General features: G+C 39.6%; 1 protein-coding gene and 1 long non-coding RNA gene across 6 annotated transcripts in view; one reads left to right on the forward strand and one right to left on the reverse strand.

Moving 5' to 3' along the window:
* The window catches only part of SNTB1 (syntrophin beta 1), a 228,219-nt gene that overhangs the window by 198,775 nt on the left and 4,037 nt on the right, over positions 1-25,407 (forward strand). For 2 of the 4 annotated variants that reach the window (XM_079902140.1, XM_079902143.1), the window contains 2 exons: positions 15,448-15,644; positions 22,843-23,033. In XM_079902140.1, the coding sequence (XP_079758266.1) occupies positions 15,448-15,644; positions 22,843-23,033 (388 nt within the window). Of the gene's footprint in view, positions 1-15,447; positions 15,645-22,059; positions 22,441-22,842; positions 23,034-25,407 lie in introns of those variants that run through there. The other 2 variants (XM_079902142.1, XM_079902141.1) reach the window with 2 other exon arrangements.
* LOC307176227 overlaps positions 1-25,407 on the reverse strand; it is a 74,866-nt gene that overhangs the window by 41,730 nt on the left and 7,729 nt on the right. The window lies entirely within an intron of this gene.

A 25,407-nucleotide genomic window follows, 5' to 3' on the forward strand; every position in this document is an offset into this window, starting at 1 on the left:
GCAAATCAAAACTACAATGAGATATCATCTCACACCAGTCAGAATGGCCATCATCAAAAAATCTAGAAACAATAATTGCTGGAGAGGGTGTGGAGAAAACGGAACCCTCTTACACTGTTGGTGGGAATGTAAATTGATACAGCCACTGTGGAGAACAGTATGGAGGTTCCTTAAAAAGCTACAAATAGAACTACCATATGACCCAGCAATCCCACTACTGGGCATATACCCTGAGAAAACCATAATTCAAGAAGAGTCATGTACCAAAATGTTCATTGCAGCTCTATTTACAATAGCCCAGAGATGGAAACAACCTAACTGTCCACCATCGGATGAATGGATAAAGAAGATGTGGCACATATATACAATGGAATATTACTCAGCCATAAAAAGAAACGAAATTGAGCTATTTGTAATGTGGTGGATAGACCTGGAGTCTGTCATACAGAGTGAAGTAAGGCAGAAAGAGAGAGACAAATACCGTATGCTAACACATATATATGGAATTTAAGAAAAAAAATGTCATGAAAAACCTAGGGGTGAAACAGGAATAAAGACACAGATTTACTACTAGAGAATGGACCTGAGGCTATGGGGAGGGGGAAGGGTAAACGGTGACAAAGCGAGAGAGAGGCATGGACATATATACACTACCAAACGTAAGGTAGATAGCTAGTGGGAAGCAGCCGCATAGCACAGGGAGATCAGCTCGGTGCTTTGTGACGGCCTGAAGGGGTGGGATAGGGAGGGTGGGAGGGAGGGAGACGCAAGCGGGAAGAGATATGGGAACATATGTGTATATATAACTGATTCATTTTGTTGTGAAGCTGAAACTAACATACCATTGTAAAGCAATTATACTCCAATAAAGATGTTAAAATGAAAAAAAAAATTAAAAAAAAATGAATTCGGTAAAGTTGCAGGATACAAAATTAATGCACAGAACTCTCTTGCATTCCTATATACTAATGATGAAAAATCTGAAAGAGACATTAAGGAAACACTCCCATTTACTATTGCAACAAAAAAGAATAAAATACCTAGGAATAAACCTACCTAGGGAGACAAAAGACCTGTATGCAGAAAACTATAAGACACTGATGAAAGAAATTAAAGATGATACCAACAGATGGAGAGATATACCATGTTCTTGGATTAGAAGAATCAATATTGTGAAAATGACTATACTACTCAAAGCAATCTACAGATTCAATGCAATCCCTATCAAATTACCAGTGGCATGTGTTATAGAACTAGAACAAAAAATCTTAAAATTTGTATGTTGACACAAAAGACCCCGAATAGCCAAAGCAGTCTTGGGGAAAAAAAATGGAGCTGGAGGCATCAGACTCCCTGACTTCAGACTATACTACAAAGCTACAGTAATCAAGACAAAATGGTACTGGCACAAAAACAGAAATATAGATCAGTGGAACATGACAGAAAGCCCAGAGATAAACCCACGCACCTATGGTCAACTAATCTTTGACAAAGGAGGCAAGGATATACAATGGAGAAAAGACAGCCTCTTCAGTAAGTGGTGCTTGGAAAACTGGACAGCTACATATAAAAGAATGAAATTAGAACACTCCCTAACACCATACACAAAAATAAACTCAAAATGGATTATAGACCTAAATGTAAGACCAGGCACTGTAAAACTCTTAGAGGAAAACACAGGAAGAACACTCTTTGACATAAATCACAGCAAGATCTTTTTTCATCCACCTCCTAGAGTAATGAAATTAAAAACAAAAATAAACAAATGGGACCTAATGAAACTTAAGAGCTTTTGCACAACAAAGGAAACCATAAACAAGACAAAAAGACAACCCTCAGAATGGGAGAAAGTATTTGCAAATGAATCATCAAAGGATTAATCTCCAAAATATATAAACAGGTCATGCAGCTCAAACCCAATCCAAAAATGGGCAGAAGACCTAAATAGACATTTCTCTAAAGAAGACATACAGATGGCCAAGAAGCACATGAAAAGCTCTCAACATCACTAATCATTAGAGAAATGCAAATCAAAACTACAATGAGGTATCACCTCACACCAGTTAGAATGGGCATCATCAGAACATCTACAAACAAGAAATGCTGGAGAGGGTGTGGAGAAAAGGGAACCCTCTTGCACTCTTGGTGGGAATGTAAATTGATACAGCCACTAAGGAGAACAGTATGGAGGTTCCTTAAAAAACTAAAAATAGAACTACCATATGACCCAGCAATCCCACTACTGGGCATATACCCAGAGAAAACCATAATTCAAAAAGACACATGCATCCCAGTGTTCACTGCAGCACTATTTACAATAGCCAGGTCATGGAAGCAACCTAAATGCCCATTGACAGACAAATGGATAAAGAAGGTGTGGTACATATATATACAATGGAATATTACTCAGCCATAAAAAGGAACAAAATTGGGTCATTTGTAGAGACGTGGATGGATCTAGAGACCGTCATAACGAGTGAAGTAAGTCAGAAAGAGAAAAATAAATATCGTATATTAACACATATATGTGGAACCTAGAAAAATGGTACAGATTATTCGGTTTGCATAGCAGAAATTGAGACACAGATGTAGAGAACAAATGTATGAACACCAAGGGGGGAAAGCCACGGGGGGGGTGGTTTGATGAATTGGGCAATTGGGATTGACATATATACACTGATGTGTATAAAATGGATGACTAATAAGAGAATAAATAAATAAACGTTTAAAAAAAAAAGGAAATTGGGTGTGAATTGCACCTTGAAACCCTGTCCCTGGGCGCCAGTATTTTTTCTAGCTGGGTAAGAAAGTTATCTTCTCTAGGGAGATAGCATTTCCTTGGTCTCTGTAGTGTAGTCCCCACTGCAGATAAGAGACAGATGGTCGTATTTTTAAGGATACACTTGCTTAAAAATGTAAACTAATTGAAAGATAAATAATAGCTGTTTCAGAGTCCCCTGCCCCCCACCCCATCGAGACTGCAGATCAGGAAAGATCTTTGGCAAGAATCTTGAGAGGAATGTAAAAAGGCTGTTCCTGGCAGGATGGGAAAAACTCAGGCAGACAGATTCTGTCCTTAGCCCTACCCTTTCAGAAGTCCAAATGATGACTTTTAAAATCTTACTGTCCAGCTGACATTTACTTGGTACATTGTATCCAGAATCTGACTACTGTAATGTGTTCTCAAATGCAGTCTGCAAATGAAGAGCCCAGTAGGAGCTTTTCACTGGCCCCAAATTTCAAAGGATTTCAAAATAGGTCAATTGTGTATGAGTGTGTGTGTTTGTGTGTGTGTGTACTTCCCTTTGTAAAATTGAACTCACATTTCAAAAACTTTTGAAAAACTTGCATTGATGCCGTTACTCAGCCAACATGTATTGAACACCGACTATGAATCAGGTAAGATACTACACACTGAGGAATCAATGAGAGATGGGACAAGGCTCCTAACTTGAAGGACATTAGGGGAGATGACGTGGTGATCTTAAGCAGTGGGGTAAATGAATTGATAATGATGTGTGGCGTCCAGAGGAGGGACGCCTACCTTGAGGAGATCCATGCTATGCTTGGTCTTGAGCACCAGCCGATCACTGTGCTGTCAACAGCAAGTCTGCTTCCCCCAACATCTTCCTACCCAGGAGCTGTCAACTTTGACACACGAGCAACAAACCTTACATACAGAGAGGGCACCCAAGAACTCCTGCTGGCTGCCAGCCTAGGCAGTCTGAGCCTTGCTGGAAATGTCGCTACCTCACCTTAGATCCCAAGAAGCAAATCATCTACTCCAAGTGTGGTTCTCCCAAGAGGGCCCAAAGTCCAGGGACGGCTTTGATCTAACCATAGACTCTGAAGGTGAGAACTCTACCATCCCTGGGGAGTCGCTGACCAGCCCATGCTTGAACACTTCCACAGATACTGCAGACATGTATGCTTGCCCCCTTCCTCCTTCCCGTTCCTCACACGGTCTCTCATCGCCAAATTATGTTCTGAGTGATTTCTGGTGCTCAGTTGAAAGGATGGAAGAAGAGGCTTGAACAGAGCAAGAAGCTCGTCGAAGGCCCCCCAGTGCACCCCTGAATCCAAAAGGATCGTGTAACTTCAACTGGCAGGTCTCAGCAGCCCTCGTGACTCACTTGCTGGAGGCCAGTAGGTTCATGTAAGGGATTAATGAGGCCATGAGTGTAGGTTTCATCCCACATGGATCGGTTAACTTCATTCTGAGAAAGGCTATTCCACAGCCACAGGCTGCAGGTGTCAGGTAATAGGAGCTAGACATGGACAATTTAGACTAACGCAGACACAAACGAATGCAAGAGGACACAGATGAGTTCATCTAGTATTCCAGCCCTGAACTGCCACTAACATTAAACAAACAAAACGTGTATTCCACACTGAGTCAGAATGCATATATTTTTCAGTGCAATGGAAGTCCTGATTCTAGAAATTAAGGTGAAATATTTGGTTTCATTTTAGTCCCATAGCCTTGTAAAGCTCATCTTTACCTTGTGCAGTATATGTTGCTTAGAGAAAAATTTAAGAATTAATAAAGTAGAAATAAAATCAAGCATGAAATTGCTTGACAGTTTAATGGATTTTTTTTTAAGCTTTTATTTTACAGAGTTCAATTGCATATTTGGAGCCTTTCAATGACTACAGGTGCACTTCTCCACATTCACATATGTGTTTCTAAAATAATTTGTTGGGACTGTGTAGTACCCCATCCAGAAGATGTGTACCCAAGTGCATTGTGTGGATATCTGATGTAGTTCATTTGATTTTCATCTGGAAGAAGTATCCTTTTGTTACCAGTATGCACATTAGGTAGCAGAAAAGACAATTTGCTCTGTCTCACAGTTTACATACAGTACTGTACGTTTCATTAACCAATATTGGTATATTCAAAAGAACACATAATTCAGCATGTTCTTCAGATTGCAAATCAACTTGTTCTTTGACACAAATGTTAGATAATTCACACTTGGGTAGGTGAAAAATCCATTTTGCCTCTTCCCTTTTCTTCTTCAGTGAGAATTTGGTGATGAAACAAATAACAAAGTACACCAATAGTCCTCCCCACAAAGGGCTTTTTTTTTTTAATCATTATTTCCTGTAACACGGTGAATTTCCCCATCAAGGACTCCCTGTGCCTGGTATTGGTCAGCTAGATACAGGGCTTCCTCATACCTTGTTACACTCTGTTAGTAATTTCATTCCTTTATATCCAGACTTACCAAATGCAAAATTCCTAACAAATTGCATTTTCCAGTTATTATTGGCTTTAATTTTATAGTCTCTCTAGAGAAAAAGAAATATTGGTAAGAAATTCACAAACATGTGACATTCTTCAGAGGGTGGTGTAACTTCTTTTTTGCTTCACTTGTGCCTCTGTGTTACATTTACACTATCCCTGGACTGTGACAAAGTTGATGTCCTCTGGGTGGAAATTTAGCGGATAGAAAGTGAGAACGTGAACGGGGAAGGCATCAGGAAAATCATTTTTACTGAATGCTTACTATGATGCACTAAATACTGGATCAAGTCCTTTATATATTTTCTTTTTGTGTGTGTGTATAAACATGACATTTAATGCATTTAACATTTATGTACCCTTAGGAACATAAAGAATCAGGTTTGTTTTTTCTTTCCTTAAAAAAAAGTAATTTTAACTAAAAAAAAAAGTACCCAGTTAAAAGCAAATAAGAGTAGAAAAAGATATATAAGGAGAAGTCAAATTTTCTACTTCAGATCTGTTTCCCAGGGCAACCACTATTAGTATTTTCTTATATGTTCTTATGTAAATATTTTATAAACACACAAAAGCATATATAAATATGTAAGTGTGTGTATTACTCCTTCCCCACCTTCTTTTCTTAAACAAATGGGAGCCTGGTCTATTCACTTTTGTTTACTATAGATGTTTCATTTCTGTAAGCATCAATACAGCCCATTCTTTCCACAAGCATATATATTATAACTGAGTATATATACTATGAGTATATATATATGATGACATTTAACCAGGTATTCCTAGTCTTTTGCTTTTATAAACAACGTGGCATTGAAAATCCTTGAATATACATACATTCCTTCACATACTTTTTAATTTATGTAGAAGCTGCCCCAATGTATACCCCAAATCTGTTACCAAACTTTTTGACCTCTTCATTTCTCTTTGGTTAACATTAGCATCTCATTGTTATTTTGATTAGCCAGCCATCTTCTGTTTAGTTCCACTGATCTTCCCATTTCTACCTGAATGAGTACTAAGCTGTTTTGAATAATACAGCCTTAAAATATATTTTTATGTCTGGTAGGTTCAGTCTCCTTATATTTCTCTATAAAAGGAGCATTTAAAAAATATTTTAAGGACAACATTTCAGATTGCCTTAATGACAGACTCATACAAATCCGTCACAGGCTGACCTTGGAGATATTGTGGTTTGGTTCCAGATCATCACAACATATTTTCTTTATATACTTTCTTACATTTAATCCTAATCATATGAGGCAAGAATTATATTTTTAAAGTAAGGAAACAGAGGGTAGGGGCAAGGGATGGAATAATACTTATTGATTACAAACCATATCTAGGTTCTGTACAAGTACGGTACACAGATCATTTCATTGGATCTTTATAACACTACTTTATGAGGTGGTGACTCTTAGAACATTTCACTAATGGTAGAAGAGGGTTCTAATGCAGTTTTTATGCCTCCCAAACCTATGTCCCTTTTCGGTTTACCATGCAGCCTGCCACCTGTGCCCAACTGACACAGATTTTAAGATTTTAAAAAGGAAGAGCTAGATATATTTCTTGAAGCAACTAAAACGTAAACACCTTTGAAGAGAAGAACACTTTTGAGCAAGTAAGAAAACACAATAGGAATTTGTGCTTTCTGTACATACTTCTTCTTAATGAAGTTTTATCTGATCCTCAATCCCTTTAAATTCTTAGGCTTTTGAGAAGTGCTTTCCATTTTCTCTACTCTCACCCAGATTTTGAAACCTCCCAGCAGCTTCTCAGTTACTCTTGTTCCCTTCTTATTACAAAACACCCTCCTCCCTCCCGACGAACTCGACTCAGTCTCTACATGTTAAATCCCCGGGTGGCGGCACCCATGTCAGCAGACATTTTCCTTCACGCTGTCCTGGACTCTCCTCTCAATGAGATTCATGGAACTTCTGTCTTGCGTTATCTTTTTACTGGGGTATAATTGACAAATAAAAGTATACACGCGATGCTTTCATGTCCATGGATATTGTGAACTGGTTACCAATCAAGTTAATACATTGATCATCTCACATAGTTACCTCTTTTTTCACAAATTTTAATTAGCAGATTTCAAGTCTACAATACAATATTATTAACTATATCACCAGGCTGCTCATTAGATCCTCAGAATGTATTCATCTTACAACTAAAAATTTATACCCTTTGACCAACATCACCCCATTTCCCCCAGCCTCAGCAATCATCATTCTACACTCTGCTTCTATAAGTTTGCCTTTTTTTTTTTTTTTTTTTTTTGCGGTACACGGGCCTCTGACTGTTGTGGCCTCTCCCTTTGCAGAGCACAGGCTCCAGATGCGCAGGTTCAGCGGCCATGTCTCTCTGGCCCAGCCACTCCGCGGCATGTGGGATCTTCCCGGACTGGGGCACGAACCTGTGTCCCCTGCATTGGCAGGTGGACTCTCAACCACTGTGCCACCAGGGAAGCCCAAGTTTGCCTTTTTTAATAAAAGATTTCACGTATAAGTGACGTCATACAGAATCTCTCTTTCTCTGTCTGGCTTATTTCACTTAGCATAATGCTTCCAGGTTCATCCATGTTGTTGCAAATGGCAGGATCTCCTTCTTTTTTAAGGCTGAATAATATTCCATTATGTATATATGCACCACATCATCTTTATCCATTTGTCCACTGATGGACTCTTAGGTTGTTTCCATATCTTGGCTATTGTGAATGATGCTGCAGTGAACTTGGGAGTGTAGGTATCCCTTTCAGATGCTGATTTTGCTTCCTTCAGATATTTCCTCAGAAGTGGCATGGCTGAATCATATGGTAGTGCTAATATTAATATTTTGAGGAACCTCTATACTGTGTTCCATAGTGGCTGCACCAAGTTACATAACCACCAACATGTACAAGGGTTCCCTTTTCTCCACATTCTTGCCAACATTTGTTATCATTTGTAATGTCTCTATCTTCAAAGAATTGTACAGCCAAAAACCTTTTTCAATTAACCTTTTGCTTCAAGTCAGCACTGCAGACCACATCTCCCACTGAGTTTCAACTTTGTAAGTAAAAGAAAGCTCCTCAGAGTTAAACGAGCCCGTCGCTAGAAATTCAGTGGGCTACAGTATGTTTTATTTCAGTGATAATTTTGGTCTACAATATTTAAGCTTGCAAGAGAAAATAAGCTTTTGGATTTCCTCTGTACAATTTTTAATCTAGAGGTAACAAGCCCTTTGCCTAAGAAAATAACTCTCTCATCCACCAAGTGAATAGACACCTGGAATTTCTCTAGCCAATACTGAAGTGTTTCTTTCCGTATTAAAAGATAAGGCTGAATATGCAAATACCCTGGAGAGAAGTAATATTTACTAAATTATACTCATTCTCTCCTGCAAATTATTGATATGAGAGTCTCTCCCAGAAGGAGGTTGGGGTATGGAGGAGAAGGAGAGAGCATAAGAGATTTCAGTGTTTACAGGGGGCAAGTGGGAAGCAGGAGCCAGTGCCTGCTCAGAAGGCAGCACTCACAGCCTTTGATTCCTCATGTTTCCGCTGCCCTTTCAGAAAATATTTACCATGAGAGTCACATTTTATGCTGTGAATGTATGTTCTAAAGTCAGTGTGAAATCATGTACAGTAAAAATCACCCTTGGAGGTGCATCAGACCCAGGTGACAGGCAGAGCCACGACGACGTTGCAACAGCCCTGAGGCTGAGTGGAGGTGAGAAAACAGGCTCACGGATTTTAGGGCTGTGCCTGGGTTCCACAACCGGCAAGTGACTGAGGCACCACTTCATCCAGTTCTTCCAACTTTAAACCCTTCTGTCTCTCAAGTGTTGGGTGCCTGCCACAGTTCCCCGACCAGGGATCAAACTCAAGCCCCCTGCAGTGGAAGCGCAGAGTCTTAACCACTGGACTGCCAGGGAATTCCCCAGAATCTGCTTTTTACCAAGACCCCTCCTGCCAACCAGCTGTGTGGCTCACAGGGTCTTGGTGCTCCAGCCGGGTGTCAGGCCTGAGCTTCTAAGGTGGGAGAGCCGAGTTCAGGACATTGGTCCACCAGAGACCTCCCAGCCCCTTGTAATAACAATCGATGAGAGCTCTGCCAGAGACCTACATCTCAACACTAAGACACAGCTCCACTCAACGACCAGCAAGCTACAGTGCTGGACAGCCCATGCCAAACAACTAGCAAAACAGGAACACAACCCCACCCATTAGCAGAGAGGCTGCCTAAAATCATAACACGTTCACAGACACACCTAAAACACGCCACCGGACGCAGTCCTGCCCACCAGAAAGACATGATCCAGCCTCATTCACCAAAACACAGGCACTGGTCCCTTCCACCAGGAAGCCTACAAAACCCACTGAACCAGCCTTGCCCATTGGGGGCAGACACCAAAAATAACAGGAACTACGAACCTGCAGCCTGTGAAAAGGAGACCCCAAACACAGTAAGTTAAGCAAAATGAGAAGACAGAGAAACACACAGCAGATGAAGGAGCAAGGTAAAACCCCACCAGACCAAACAAATGAAGAGGAAATAGGCAGTCTACCTGAAAAAGAATGCAGAGTAATGACAGTAAAGATGATCCAAAATCTTGGAAATAGAATAGAGAAAATACAAGAAATGTTTAACAAGGACCTAAAAGAACTAAAGAGAAAACAAACAATGATGAACAACACAATAAATGAAATTAAAACTTCTCCAGAAGTAATCAATAGCAGAATAACTGAGGCTGAAGAACGGATAAGTGACCTGGAAGATAAAATAGTGGAAATAACTACCACAGAGCAGAATAAAGAAAAAAGAATGAAAAGAATTGAGGACAGTCTCAGAGACCTCTGGGACAACATTAAACACACCAACATTCGAATTATAGGGGTCCCAGAAGAAGAGAAAAAGAAAGGGACTGAGAAAATATTTGAAGAGACTATGGTTGAAAACTTCCCTAATATGGGAAAGAAAATAGACAATCAAATCCAGGAAGTGCAGAGTCCCATACAGGATAAATCCAAGGAGAAACACGCCAAGACACATATTAATCAAACTATCAAAAATTAAATGCAAAGAAAAAATATTAAAAGCAGCAAGGGAAAAGCAACAAGTAACATACAAGGGAATCCCCATAAAATTAACAGCTGATCTTTCAGCAGAAACTGCAAGCCAGAGGGAGTGGAAGGACATATTTAAAGTGATGAAAGGGAAAAACCTGCAACCAAGATTACTCTACCCAGCAAGGATCTCATTCAGATTCGACGGAGAAATTAAAACCTTTACAGACAAGCAAAAGCTAAGAGAATTCAGCACCACCAAACCAGCTTTACAACAAATGCTAAAGGAACTTCTCTAGGCAGGACACACAAGAGAAGGAAAAGACCTACAATAAAAAACCCAAAACAAGAAAATGGTAATAGGAATATACATATTGATAATTACCTTAAATGTAAATGGATTAAATGCTCCAGCCAAAAGACATAGACTGGCTGAATGGATACTAAAACAAGACCTATATATATGCTGTCTACAAGAGACCCACTTCTGACCTAGGGACACATACAGACTGAAAGTGAGGGGATGGAAAAAGATATTCCATACAAATGGAAATCAAAAGAAAGCTGGATTAGCAATTCTTATATCAGACAAAATAGACTTTAAAGTAAAGACTATTACAAGAGAAAAAGAAGGACACTACATAATGATCAAGGGATCAATCCAAGAAGAAGATACAACAATTGTAAATATCTGTGCACTCAACATAGAAGCACCTTAGTACATAAGGCAAATGCTACAGCCATGAAAGGGGAAATCAACAGTAATGCAATCATAGTAGGAGACTTTAACACCCCACTTTAACCAGTGGACATATCATCCAAAATGAAAAGAAATAAGGAAACACAAGCTTTAAATGATACATTAAAAAGATGGACTTAATATTTATAGGACATTCCATGCAAAAACAGCAGAATACACTTTCTTCTCAAGTGCTCATGGAACATTCTCCAGGATAGATCACATCTTGGGTTACAAATCAAGCCTCAGTAAATTTAAGAAAATTGAAATCATATCAAGCATCTTTTCTCACCACAATGCTATGAGATTAGAAATCAATTACAGGGGAAAAAAAACATAAAAAACGCAAACACATGGAGGCTAAACAATACGTTACTAAATAACCAAGATATCACTAAAGAAATCAAACAGGAAATCAAAAAACACCTAGAGACAAATGCCAATGAAAACATGACGATCCAAAACCTATGGGATGCAGCAAAAGCAGTTCTAAGAGGGAAGTTTATAGCAATACAATCCTACCTCAAGAAACAAGAAAAATTTCAAATAAACAACCTAAACTTACACCTAAAGCAATTAGAGAAAGAACAAAAAAGTCCCAAAGTTAGCAGAAGGAAAGAAATCATAAAGATCAGATCAGAAATAAATGAAAAAGAAATGAAGGAAACAGTAGCAAAGATCAATAAAACTAAAAGCTGGTTCTTTGAGAAGATAAACAAAATTGATAAACCATTAGCCAGACTCATCAAGAAAAAAAGGGAGAAGACTCAAATCAATAGAATTAGAAATGAAAAAGGAGAAGTAACAACTGACACTGCAGAAATACAAAGCATCATGAGAGATTACTACAAGGAACTATATGCCAACAAAATTGAAAACTTGAAAGAAATGGAAAAATTCTTAGAACAGCACAACCTTCTAAGACTGAACCAGGAGAAATAGCAAATATAAACAGACCAATCACAAACACTGAAATTGAAACTGTGATTAAAAATCTTCCAACACACAAAAGTACAGGACCAGATGGCTTCACAGGCGAATTCTATCAAACATTTAGAGAAAAGCCAACACCAATCCTTCTCAACTCTTCCAAAATATAGCAGAGGGAGGAACACTCCCAAACTCATCCTACGAGGCCACCATCACCTTGATACCAAAAACAGACAAAGATTTCACAAAAAAAGAAAACTACAGGCCAGTATCACTGATGAACATAGATGCAAAAATCCTCAACAAAATACTAGCAAACAGAATCCAACAGCACATTAAACGGATCACAACATGATTAAGTGGGGTGTACCCCAGGAATGCAAGGATTCTTCAATATAGGCAAATCAATCAATGTGATACACCATATTAACAAATTGTAGGATAAAACCCATATGATAATCTCAATGGATGCAGAAAAAGCTTTTGACAAAATTCAACAGCAATTTATGATAAAAACCCTCTAGGAAATAGGCATAGAGGGAACTTACCTCAACATAATAAAGGCCATATATGAAAAACCCACAGCTAACATCATTCTCAGTGGTGAAAAACTGAAACCATTTCCACTAAGATAAGGAGCAAGACAAGGTTGCCCACTCTCACCACTATTATTCAACATAGTTTTGGAAGTTTTAGCCACAGCAATCAGAGAAGAAAAAAAAGGAATACAAATCGGGAAAGAAGATGTAAAGCTGTTACTGTTTGCAGATGACATGATACTATACATAGAGAATCCTAAAGATGCTACCAGAAAACTACTAGAGCTAATCAATGAATTTGGTAAAGTAGCAGAATACAAAATTAATGCACAGAAATCTTTTGCACTCCTATACACTAATGATGAAAAATCTGAGAGAGAAATTAAGAAAACATTCCCATTCACCACTGCAACAAAAAGAATAAAATACCAAGGAATAAATCTACCTAAGGAGAAAAAAGACCTGTATGCAGAAAACTATAAGACACTGATGGAACAAATTAAAGATGATACAAATAGATGGAGAGATATACCATGTTCTTGGACTGGAGAATCAACATTGTGAAAATGACTATACTACCCAAAGCAATCTGCAGATTCAATGCAATCCCTATCAAACTACCAATGGCATTTTTCACAGAACTAGAACAAAAAATTTCACAATCTGTATGGAAACACAAAAGACCCCGAATAGCCAAAGCAATCTTGAGAAAGAAAAACAAAGCTGTAGGAATCAGGCTCCCTGAGTTCAGACTCCACTACAAAGCTACAGTAATCAAGACAGTATGGTACTGGCACAACAACAGAAATATCAATCAATGGAACAGGATAGAAAGCCCAGAGATAAACCCACAGGCATATGGTCACCTTTCCTTTGATAAAGAAGGCAAGAATATATAAACTGGACAGCTACATGTAAAATAATGAAATTAGAACACTCCCTAACACCCTACACAAAAATAAACTTGAAATGGATTAAAGACAAATTTAAGTCCAGACACTATAAAACTCTTAGAGGAAAACACAGGCAGAACACTCTATGACATAAATCACAGCAAGATCCTTTTTGACCCACCTCCTAGAGAAATGGAAATAAAAACAAAAATAAACAAAAATAAACAAATGGGACCTGATGAAACTTAAAAGCTTTTGCACAGCGAAGGAAACCATAAACAAGACGAAAAGACAACCCTCAGAATGGGAGAAAATATTTGCAAACAAAGCCACTGACAAAGGATTAATGTCCAAAATATATAAGCAGCTCATGCAGCTCAATATCAGAAAACCCAAACAACCCAATCCAAAAATGGGCAGAGGACCTAAATAGACATTTCTCCAAAGAAGATATACAGATTTCCAACAAACACATGAAAGGATGCTCAACATCAATAATTATCAGAGAAATGCAAATCAAAACTACAATGAGGCATCACCTCACACCAGTCAGAATGGCCATCATCAAAAAGTCTACAAACAATAAATGCTGGAGAGAGTGTGAAGAAAAGGGAACCCTCTTGAACTTTTGGTGGGAATGTTGAAAATTGATACAGCCACTATGGAGAACAGTATGGAGGTTCCTTAAAAAACTAAAAATAGAACTACCAATATGACCTAGCAATCCCACTACTGGGCATATACTCTGAGAAAACCATAATTCAAAAAGATATAAACCACAATGTTCATTGCAGCACTATTTACAATAGCCAAAACATGGAAGCAACCTAAGTGTCCATCAACAGATGAATGGATAAAGATGTGGCACATATATAGAATGGAATATTAATCAGCCATAAAAAGAAACGAAATTAGTTATTTATAGTGAGGTGGATGGACCTAGAGTGTGTCATACAGAGTGAAGTAAGTCAGAAGGAGAAAGACAAATACCATATGCTAACACACACATATGGAATTTTAAAAAAAAAATGTTCTGAAGTACCTAGGCACAGGACAGGAATAAAGGTGCAGATGTGGGGAATGGAGTTGAGGACATGGGGAGGGGAAAGGGTAAGCTGGGATAAAGTGAGAGAGTGGCATGGACATATATACACTACCAAGTGTAAAATATGTAGGTAGTGGGAAGCAGCCGCATGGCACAGGGAGATCAGCTCGGTGCTTTGTGACCACCTAGAGGGGTGGGACAGGGAGGGTGGGAGGGAGACCCAAGAGGCAGGGGATAGGGGATATATGTATACGTATAGCTGATTCACTTTTTTATACAGCAGAAACTAACACACCATTGTAAAGCAATTGTAGTCCAATAAAGATGTTAAAAAAAAATCACTCTTGAAAATCCCTTTAATCTCCCATAAAATGCAGTTCTCCTCCATGTCTCAAGAAGTCCAGCATTACTGTTCTTTTTCAAGCTTTAACACTGATACACAGATTGCTACTTCTTCAGCTGAGTCCCCTGGTTGTCTGCTTGCATTTGGAGTCTGTGAGCCTGAGAAATGCATGCAGAAGTGCAGCCAGATGATCCAAAGTACAAGAACACAGGGGGTAACTAAGTCTAACCCAGGAAACAACAGATTTCCTTTCTTGTCTCATGCTCTCACTGGGTCATACATATGCCCAGGAATGGAATGGGAGAGATGGGATTTTCCACATTATTTAAATTGTTCTCTCAATCATTTACTTAATTGTCTTCCTTTCTGGTTGAGTAAGTATAGCTGAATTTGTCTAAATAAAGTTAAAGTCACAATATTCAATTCCTCTGCATAGTCAACCGGATGCACAGTTCTCGGCCACTATGCTAATCTCCCTCTACCATTGGCCAGGCACTGGGTGAGGAGATGGCAGAAAACCATGGTGAACATTAGGGTATAGTGGACCTTTTGGTTCCGGATCAGAAAATTGAGAGCAAATCACCAATTTGGGGCTTTTCACAGGTGTATCAGGTGAATACAGTAGTTTCCATTTTGATCATTTCTCTCTGTTTTTCTCAACAGGCTAGTCCATTCAGGTCCAGGGAAAGGATCACCCCAGGCTGGTGTAGATCTGTCCTTTGCAACACGAACTGGTACCAGGCAGGGTATTGAAACGCATCTCTTCAGGGCTGAGATCAGCAGGGACCTCTCACATTGGACAAGGAGCATAGTACAGGGGTGCCATAACTCAGCTGAACTCACTATTGAAGTCACCACAGGTGAGCATTGTTGGCTTTGGTTTTGTGATGTCACATCCTTATGGAAAGAATGCACTGTTTACTCCACCACAGCCTCAAAATTGTTTCCATTACTGGCCATTTGGGGTACTTAAAATTCCAGAGATAAACTTAAATTCCAGAGGTAAATTTAAAATTCTTCTAAATTAAGGCACTGAATGCCCTACTAAAATGGAACCTAGGGGTCTGATTGTGAAAATATCTCATCGTCATTCAGGAAAAGTGGGTAACTTGGATAGTCAGATGTCATTTCTACCAAGGTAAACAGTGCAAATCTAGAACATTTCCATCATGGTAGAAAGCCCTGATGGTATCTGCTCTGGATGAACAGGATTTTCCCACAAGACCTCTAAGGTTATGAAATAAATGAAATAGACACCAAGAAAACAATACCAAAGATCAATGAAATTAAAAGCTGGTTCTTTGAAAAGATAAACAAAATTGATCAACCTTTAGCCAGACTCATCAAGAAAAAAAGGGAGAGGACTCATATCAATAAAATTAGAAATGAAAAAGGAGAAATTACAACTGACACCGCAGAAATACAAAGGATCATAAGACACTACTACAAACAACTATATGCTAATAAAATGGAGAACCTGGAAGAAATGGACAAATTCTTAGAAAGGTACAACTTCCAGGACTGAACCAAGAAGAAACAGAAAATATGAACAGACCAGTCACAAGTAATGAAATTGAAACTGTCATTAAAAATCTTCCAACAAACAAACGTCCAGGACCAGATAACTTCACAGGCAAATTCTTTCAAACATTTAGAGAAGAGCTAACACCTATCCTTCTCAAATTGAACACTCCCAAGCTCATTCTACAAGGCCACCACCACCCTGATACCAAAACCAGACAAAGATACTACAATAAAAGAAAACTACACACCAATATCTCTGTTGAACATAGACACAAATATCCTCAACAAAATACTAGCAAACAGAATCCAGCAACACATTAAAAGGATCATACACCATGATCAAATGGGATTTATCCCAGAGACGCAAGGATTCTTCAATATACGCAAATCAATCAATGCGATACACCATATTAACAAAATGAAGAATAAAAACCATATGATCATCTCAATAGATGGAGAAAAACTTCTGAAAAAATTCAACACCCATTGATGATAAAAACTCTCCAGAAAGTGGGCATAGGGAGAACTTACCTCAACATATGGCCTCAAAGGCCATATACGACAAACCCATAGCAAACATCATTCTCAGTGGTGAAAAACTGAAACCATTTCCACTAAGATCAGGAAAAGACAAGGATGTCCACTCTCACCACTCTTATTCAACATAGTTTTGGAAGTTTTAGCCACGGCAATCAGAGAAGAAAAAGAAATAAAAGGAATACAAATTGGAAAAGAAGAAGTAAAACTGTCACTGTTTGCAGATGACATGATACTATACATAGAGAATCCTAAAGATGCCACCAGAAAACTACTAGAGCTGATCAATGAATTTGGTAAAGTTGCAGGTTACAAGATTAATGCACAGAAATCTCTTGCATTCCTATACACTAGCAAAGAAAGATCAGAAAGACATTAAGGAAACATTCCCATTTACCACTGCAACAAAAAGAAGAAAATACCAAGGAATAAATCTACCTAAGGAGAAAAAAGATCTGTTTGCAGAAAACTATAAGACACTGATGAAACAAATTAAAGATGATACAAATAGATGGAGAGATATACCATGTTCTTGGACTGGAGAATCAACATTGTGAAAATGACTATACTACCCAAAGCAATCTGCAGATTCAATGCAATCCCTATCAAACTACCAATGGCATTTTTCACAGAACTAGAACAAAAAATTTCACAGTCTGTATGGAAACACAAAAGACTACGAATAGCCAAAGCAATCTTGAGAAAGAAAAACGAAGCTGTAGGAATCAGGCTCCCTGACTTCAGACTCCACTACAAAGCTACAGTAATCAAGACGATATGGTACTGGCACAAAACCAGAAATATAGATCAATGGTACAGGATAGAATGCCCAGAGATAAACCCACAGGCATATGGTCACCTTTCCTTTGATAAAGAAGGCAAGAATATACAATGGAGAAAAGAGAGCCTCTTCAATAAGTGGTGCTGGGACAACTGGACAGCTACATGTAAAAGAATGAAATTAGAACACTCCCTAACACCATACACAAAAATGAACTTAAAATGGATTAAAGACCTAAATGTAAGGCCAGACACTATAAAACTCTTAGAGGAAAACATAGGCAGAACACTCTTTGACATAAATCGCAGCAAGATCTTTTTTGACCCACCTCCTAGAGTAATGGAAATAAAAACAAAAACAAACAAATGAGACCTAATTAAACTTAAAAGCTTTTGCACAGCAAAGGAAACCATAAGCAAGACGAGATGACAACCCTCAGAATGGGAGAAAATATTTGCAAATGAAGCAACTGACAAGGGACTAATCTCCAATATATACAAACATCTCATGCAGCTCAATACCAAAAAAACAAAGAACCCAATCAAACAATGGGTGGCAGACGTAAATAGACTTTTCTCCAAATAAGACATACAGATGGCCAAGAGGCACATGAAAAGATGCTCAACATCACTAATTATTAGAGAAATGCAAATCAAAACTACAATGAGTTATCACCTCACACCAGTCAGAATGGCCATCATTGAAAAATCTACAAGCAGTAAATGCTGGAGAGGGTGTGGAGAAAAGGGAACCCTCTTGCACTGTTGGTGGGAATGTAAATTGATACAGCCACTATGGAGAACAGTATGGAGTTTCCTTAAAAAACTAAAAATAGAACTACCACATGACTCAGCAATCCCATTCCTGGGCATATACCCTGAGAAAATTGTAATTCCAGAAGATATATGCACCCCAATGTTCATAGCCGCACTATTTACAATAGCCAGGACATAGACGCAACCTACATGTCCATCAACAGAGGTACGGATAAAGAAGTTTTGACACATGTATACAATGGACTATTACTCAACCATAAAAGGGAACGAAATTGTGCCATTTACAGAGACATGGATGGACCTAGAAACTGTCATACAGAGTGAAGTAAGTCAGAAAGAGAAAAACAAATATCGTATATTAATGCATGTATGTGGAATTTAGAATAATGGTTCAGATGAACCTATTTGCAAAGCAGAAATAGAGACAGACATAGAGAACAAATGTATGGACACCAAGTTCGGGGGTGGGATGGATTGGGAGATTGCGACTGACGTATGTACACTAGTGTGTATGAAGTAGATGGCTGGTGAGGGCCTACTGTATAGCACGGGGCGGGGAGAAAGACGGTAAAATCTGTTTGAAGGACATATATTAAGTTAACCTTAAAAATGCACTCCAATATACATTAGATGCAGACAAATACTGTTTGACTCCACTTACACGAGGTATGTAGAATAGCCAAATTCATAGTCAGAAAGTACACTGGTAGATGCCAGGGGCTGGGAGGTGGGCAGGGGAGGGGGAGTGGGGAGTTAGTGTTTAATGGGGCAGAGTTTCCATTTAGGAAGGTGAAACATTTGGGAGATGGATGATGGTGAGAATTGCACAACAATGTGAATGTACTTAGTGCCACTGAACTGGTTAAACAGTTAAATATGGTTAAAATAGTATATGGTTAAATATGGTTAAAATAGTATGTTTTATATTATGTAACTTTTACCACAATAAAAAAAATTCTTTTAAAAAGAATTAATTAAGTGGAATATAAATCCTTTCTCCATCTCTGCTCTGAAGCAGAACTATTCCTCTATCCTAAACGAATATCTGTCTCTTGAGGTTCCTGAGTTAGGTGTTTCATCCAGGGAGGGATGCCATATAAAAACAAGACATTTTGTGTTTACTTTAGGTTAAAATAAATTAAGTTGGCCTTAAAAAAAACAAAACAAAAAGACCTCTTAGGTACAGTGTTTCCAAACTTCAGTCACACTGAAAACAAGAACAACAAAAACAAAGTTTTTTAGTTGTACCCTCAGAAGCCTCCGATTGCTGATGCCTATCCCTAGAGATTGTGACGCAGCAGTTCTGGGGCAGGGCCTGAGAATTTGCATCTAGTACGATACCAGGCAGTGCTGGTGCTGCTGGTCCGTGGACCACTCTGTGTGCAGTACTGCACTAGGGTGCAACTTCCTCCAGCACCCAGGAGGATTCTAAGAGATGGGACCCACGTCAACGTGTAGTAGGGTTTCTCCACATTTCCTTTACTGGTGCAAACATGAAAAACCAGATGTTTTGTAGAATTTCTGCTGCAGCATCTCTGAGATAATCACTGTCTTTTAAAAATTATCCTGAAACTAGTTAGTACCCCCCAATATTTTCCAACATTGTTGAAAATGTCTCTCGGAGTGTCACTGAAGTTTTTATTTTTTAAGCCACTCTGTATGGCACGAAAAACTAGAGTTTCAAACCTGAGAGTTGGAAAAGGCTCAAGTCACCTGAAAACTAAATTTAATGAAGTTATACGTGTAATTGCAGAGAAGTCCAGACTCCTTGCAACAACTTCTGGTGTGTTCTAGAAAAGAATGAAGATGGCCAAAGGGGTTTGGTTTAGTTTACATTCCACAAATTTCATAAAATCCTTCTCTCAGTAAGCTGAACTCTACTTTGACAGGAAAACAATGAGGCTGTTAATAGAGTAGCCAAAGGAGAATAACAAAGAATTGTGTGGACTGAGCTAGCTGGGTGGTGGGAGAGAAGAAATTATGGAAATGGCCAAAGGTGCAGCCCAGTTTCAAATGGAAAGATGCCTGCAGAGAGTTGGGGGGAGGGGCTTATGTTTTAATCAGAGCTTCAATTAACTTGATAATGGGTTCAATTTATCCTGTGTAGATTAAGAACGTCTTCAGATACCTGATTACATTATATATAAAGGCCACGAATACCACTTTAGGTCAATTAAAATTAAAAGTAACCAGAGTCAATTAATTCAAACCATCCAGTGGCACAGCTTTCAAATTCAAACATAGAGGAAGGGGGAAAAAACATGTTTAGAGCTCAGGCACCCACATATTCTGCAGATGTTAGAAGTGAAAACTTTCAAAAACGAGGATTCGAGATGGGAAGTCATAACTACATCTGTGCCGTGTCTATGTTATGTTTTGGTCATCCTTGAACTGGACGGGTGGCAGGGGTCTAGGGCCCTTCTGAGAGGATAACTTAAGACTTGCCAAGGGGCTCTTCCCTGGACTCATTAGAGAATGCACCTTTGGAAAATACCAACCCTTTGTTACAAGTTGAAAGATGGCTGCGGTCAGTCGAAGGAAGGGGTATATGTTTTAACCAATTAAAAGCCACCTCATTCTGTGGGCAGATAGACACTCTGTTCCTTCCCCCAAACTCTGAGGGGCTCCCCCCACCCCAGTTATTAGTCTGAGAGCCTCTTTGCCAAGATCCCTCCCCACACGCCTCCGTGTCCTGAGCACCAGCGTGTGAGAAGGCTGTACAAGACAGACTGGAAGGAAAGAAATCTAAACCACTGGGTTGTGACATGTTCACCTCTCTGAGCTTTGCTTTTATCACCTATAATATTAAACTAAGGTCCTGCTTCTAAAGTGTGCTGAGGTGAAATTCAGTTTGGTATATAAAGCCGAGCTGAGCTGAAGTTGGTAGAGAGTAATCAATACTGCCTATGTCCTCCTATCCCCAAAGAGCTTTCAGATGTATATGAAGGCCAGAGCCAATTGACTTGCCAGGGCCGGTTAAATGTGGTGTTTTGTGAGGCAAAAAAATCCAATCTGATACTTTTGCGTTTTTTTTTTTGGCCGAGTGGCTTGCGAGATCTTACTTCCCCGACCAGGGATCGAACCGGGGGCCGGCAGTGAAAGTGCTAAGTCCTAACCACTGGACCGCCAGGGAATTTCCTCCAGAACTTTTTTTTTTTTAAAGTCTTTATTGAATTTATTACAATATTGCTTCTGTTTTATGTTTTGGTTTTTTGGCTGCGAGGCCTGTAGGATCTTAATTCCCCAACCAGGGATCAAACCTACACCCCCTGCATTGGAAGGTGAAGTCCTAACCACTGGACTGCCAGGGAAGTCCCTGTTGGGTTATTTATTTATTTTGCGGTACGCGGGCCTCTCACTGTTGTGGCCTCTCCCATTGCGGAGCACAGGCTCTGGACGCACAGGCTCAGCGGCCACGGCTCACGGGCCCAGCCACTCTGTGGCATGTGGGATCTTCCCGGACCGGGACACAAACCCGCGTGCCCTGCATCAGCAGGCAGACTCTCAACCACTGTGCCACCAGGGAAGCCCCCTAGAACTTTTTAATTAAGGGTTTTAAACACTCACAAGTCTTCCTAATGGGAACTTGGAATCAGGTAGCAGTCCCCCTGTCCAGCTCATAATCTGAGAGCGCTGGTCTCTTTTCCTAAACGCAAGGTGGACCACAGAAAAATGCTGGCACCTAACCTGATCAGAAGGTTTTACTTTTGTTCCGTTGGATCAGAGGGCACCTTGTGGACACCAGCTGAGGTTCCTGAATACCACACTGGACAGAGGGAGGAAACAGCATCCTTCACCGAAGGTGCCACACCTGACATCGATCTACAGCAGCAGCTTTTCCAGGACCCAAGATGATCAGATCATCAGGGAAACTCAAAAAGCACTTCTTTCTGTTTATAAAATGAGCTTTATTCAACTTTTTTAAAATTAAAAATCAGGTTATTTTTTCACTACTCACTCCTGACTTCTTACGTGTGTTTTTGTTACCTTGGGTAATGTCACTGGGGGATTGCTTGCTTCTTTCACCAGGTGGTAGACATGGCATTGATTGATCGATTGATTGACTGTGTGTGTGTTGACGATGATCAGAGGTAGCTTACTCTAAATCAAATGTCAGTTTTTTCCAGCTTGATACAAGGCCATTGGAACACCCGTCTCCCTACATACATGTTGTCAGATGGTCATATAAGGGCTAGAGCCCAGACAAAATCCAGCAAAAGGAATTTCTTTCAGTTTATTTCCCTTAGTTTCACAGGGCAAGTTAAATTACAATGTCACAATCAATCTAAGGAGAATATTTTCATGCATGATTATTAATTTTTAACTTTAGAAAGAAGTTGGTGGCTGGGCCCTGGGTTTGGGAAGACTAGAAGCTTAAGTGCCTGGGAAAATGGATGGACTTCCACTGTTCATACTTCTGTCTCCATGTGTCTCTCTCAGCTTGCACCTATAAAAACCAGGAGTGCCGGTTGACCGTACATTATGAGAATGGATTTTCTATTACCACTGAACCACAGGAGGGTGTCTTTCCCAAGACAATCATACAGGCTCCTTATGAAAAGCTGAAAATGTCTTCAGATGATGGAATCAGGATGCTGTATTTAGATTTTGGAGGCAAAGATGGAGAGCTTGTAAGTGCACTTTTCTTTAGACAGTGTGGTTTCGTATATTTTGTCTTGCAGTACACCCATTATGGCCTGCAAACATAACGCTGCCTGTATTTATTTAGCATTTGACTATTTACAAAGTACTTATAGGTTCATGTCTTAATTGAACCTTTAAAAACAGTGAGGGGATCCAATTTTTTCACAGTTCCTTACTTTGGTCTCATTTCCCATGGGAATATTACAGAAATATTTGAATCAAGGAAAGGATCCTTTACAAAGTCAGCATTAAATTCTTTTCAAAGAGGGTCCCACCAGCTTTAAGATATACCATTCATTGTTTAAAAGTATCAAGCATCTGATCTAACCTGGGCATTGCGCCAGGTGTCAGGGATGTAGGGATGTAAAACACCAGTCCTGGCAACCTGGGGGTTCTCAAAGGAGCAGAGAGCATGAAGAGTACAGACGGGGAGGGGGTGGGAAGGGGCAGAGTGGAGGGGGCAGTGAGGAAACCCAGCAAAAGTGGTCAACTCTACCTGAATGGAGAGAGGGCCAGACAAGGACCCAGAAGTTTTGAGCTCATATCAAAAAGTGTCCAACAAGCTCAGCAAGTTTGTCAGCTAACATAACATTTGTACTTCTCATATCATTGCAAATTGCCCATGTATTTAAAATCATGATTTCCTGTGATCGTTACCGCCTACCATAGTGAAAAAATATGTTACTCTAGTTCCACTGAAGGGTGAAAGTGGCACATTCCTCTACTTTCTAGCAAGTATAGTTCTCAAGAAGACATAGCATCTCATTTAAGCTGTGGAATGTAGAACTTCAAACAGGACCTTGATTTGGAACTAGTCTCTGTCTAGGTCCTTCCTAGTCAACAAATATCTGTTGACTCACACTTGATAACGGGGACAGGGGATATATAAAATGCAGAGATAAACCTCAATTTTAAAGATCTAGTCATTTTAACTCGGCTACTAGCCTTGCACAATTCTCCCTCTCCCTACTCCCGTCTCTCTGAAGGAAAGGGCCAGGGCCACACTTGAAAGCGCATAGGAGCCGGAAATCTCAAAGTTTCAGCACCACTGTCCTAGGTCATGCAATACTACTAGCCCCAGTGCAGTACCAGGTTTCTTCCTATGGGTGTCACAGGAGTCATGACGAAGTCAGTGCCCCGTGGCTGACAGGTGATCTGAACTCACTTTCTGAGAACAATTTCCAGCCAGTCATTTTTCTAACCTTTAAAATGGATCCGCAGAATTTTTTAGAGTTTTGTTGTTTATTTGTGTGTTCAATCGGTAAATTCAGCCTGAAGGCACCAGTTTGGAAAGAAGAAAGTGGTTGGAAAGTCCATTTTGCTGAGAATGCTTCTGGTTCAGTTGCTGCTCTCTCCATCACCCAGCTGTGCACTTTTTCCTAAGGGTGACTGCTCCCTAGCAGCAGGGAAAGGAACAAGAAGCAGTCTCCTGTTTTATCCATGGCTTGAAAATTCAAGGCTTTTTTGCCCATGAGGAAAAAAATCACTTGTGTCTAAATTTCAGCCTTTCTGCCTGTAATTACAACCTGACTTGAAAGACTTAGGAAGGACTGATTTTTTGCTGCCAATATATTAGGCTGATAAGCTCAAGTTCAGACACAGCTCCCCCAGGGTCTAGCTATGCAACCCCCAGAGGCAGGTGCCAGGGAGGAGGAAAGGAACAGAGGTGAGCTGTACAAAATGCAATAAATGGAGGGTCAGGAGACCCTTGCTTTCTTTCTGAGTGTGGAACTAACTCACCAATTGTCTTGCGCAAGTCCTTTTATTTCTTTGGATCTGAGTCTTTATCCATAAAATACAGTGACTGAAGTAGATAATCTTTAAGGTTACTTCTAAAAGTTGCATTCTGTGTTAGTGAAATAGAATATGGTGATTAAGCCCAGACTCTGGCATCAGAAAGACCTGCGTTTGAGTCCATGCTTTCTCTTTACTGCAAGATCTATGATCTCAGAAAGTTTTATAACTTCTCCAAATCTTAGTTTCCCTTATAAAACATAGAGATAGTAACGATAGCTACCTCATAGTGATTTTATGAAAATTAAATAAGATAGTATATAAAAAATATTTAACACAGCACCTGGTTCATGCTAAATACAACTTAACTTTGCTGGATGTTATTTTATGATCAGGTTGTTATTCCCCAACAGTGTCATCATCAGAACAGAACTGGGGACAGTGGATGAGAATTGGGAGCAACACACTCAATGCTCCTGAAATAGGTCAGGTGATAAAAATTCAGCCTATTAGGCTCTGACCACGTGCCAGCCCAGTAGGAACACACGGAGAAAGATAAAACTTTAGAGGGGGCCTTAACAGACAAGTGATGTATGTGATTACAACAATCTACGAGTATAGGACAGT

Source organism: Stenella coeruleoalba (genome assembly GCF_951394435.1).
Source record: "Stenella coeruleoalba genome assembly, chromosome: 17".
In the NCBI taxonomy this organism is placed as follows: Eukaryota; Metazoa; Chordata; class Mammalia; order Artiodactyla; family Delphinidae; genus Stenella; species Stenella coeruleoalba.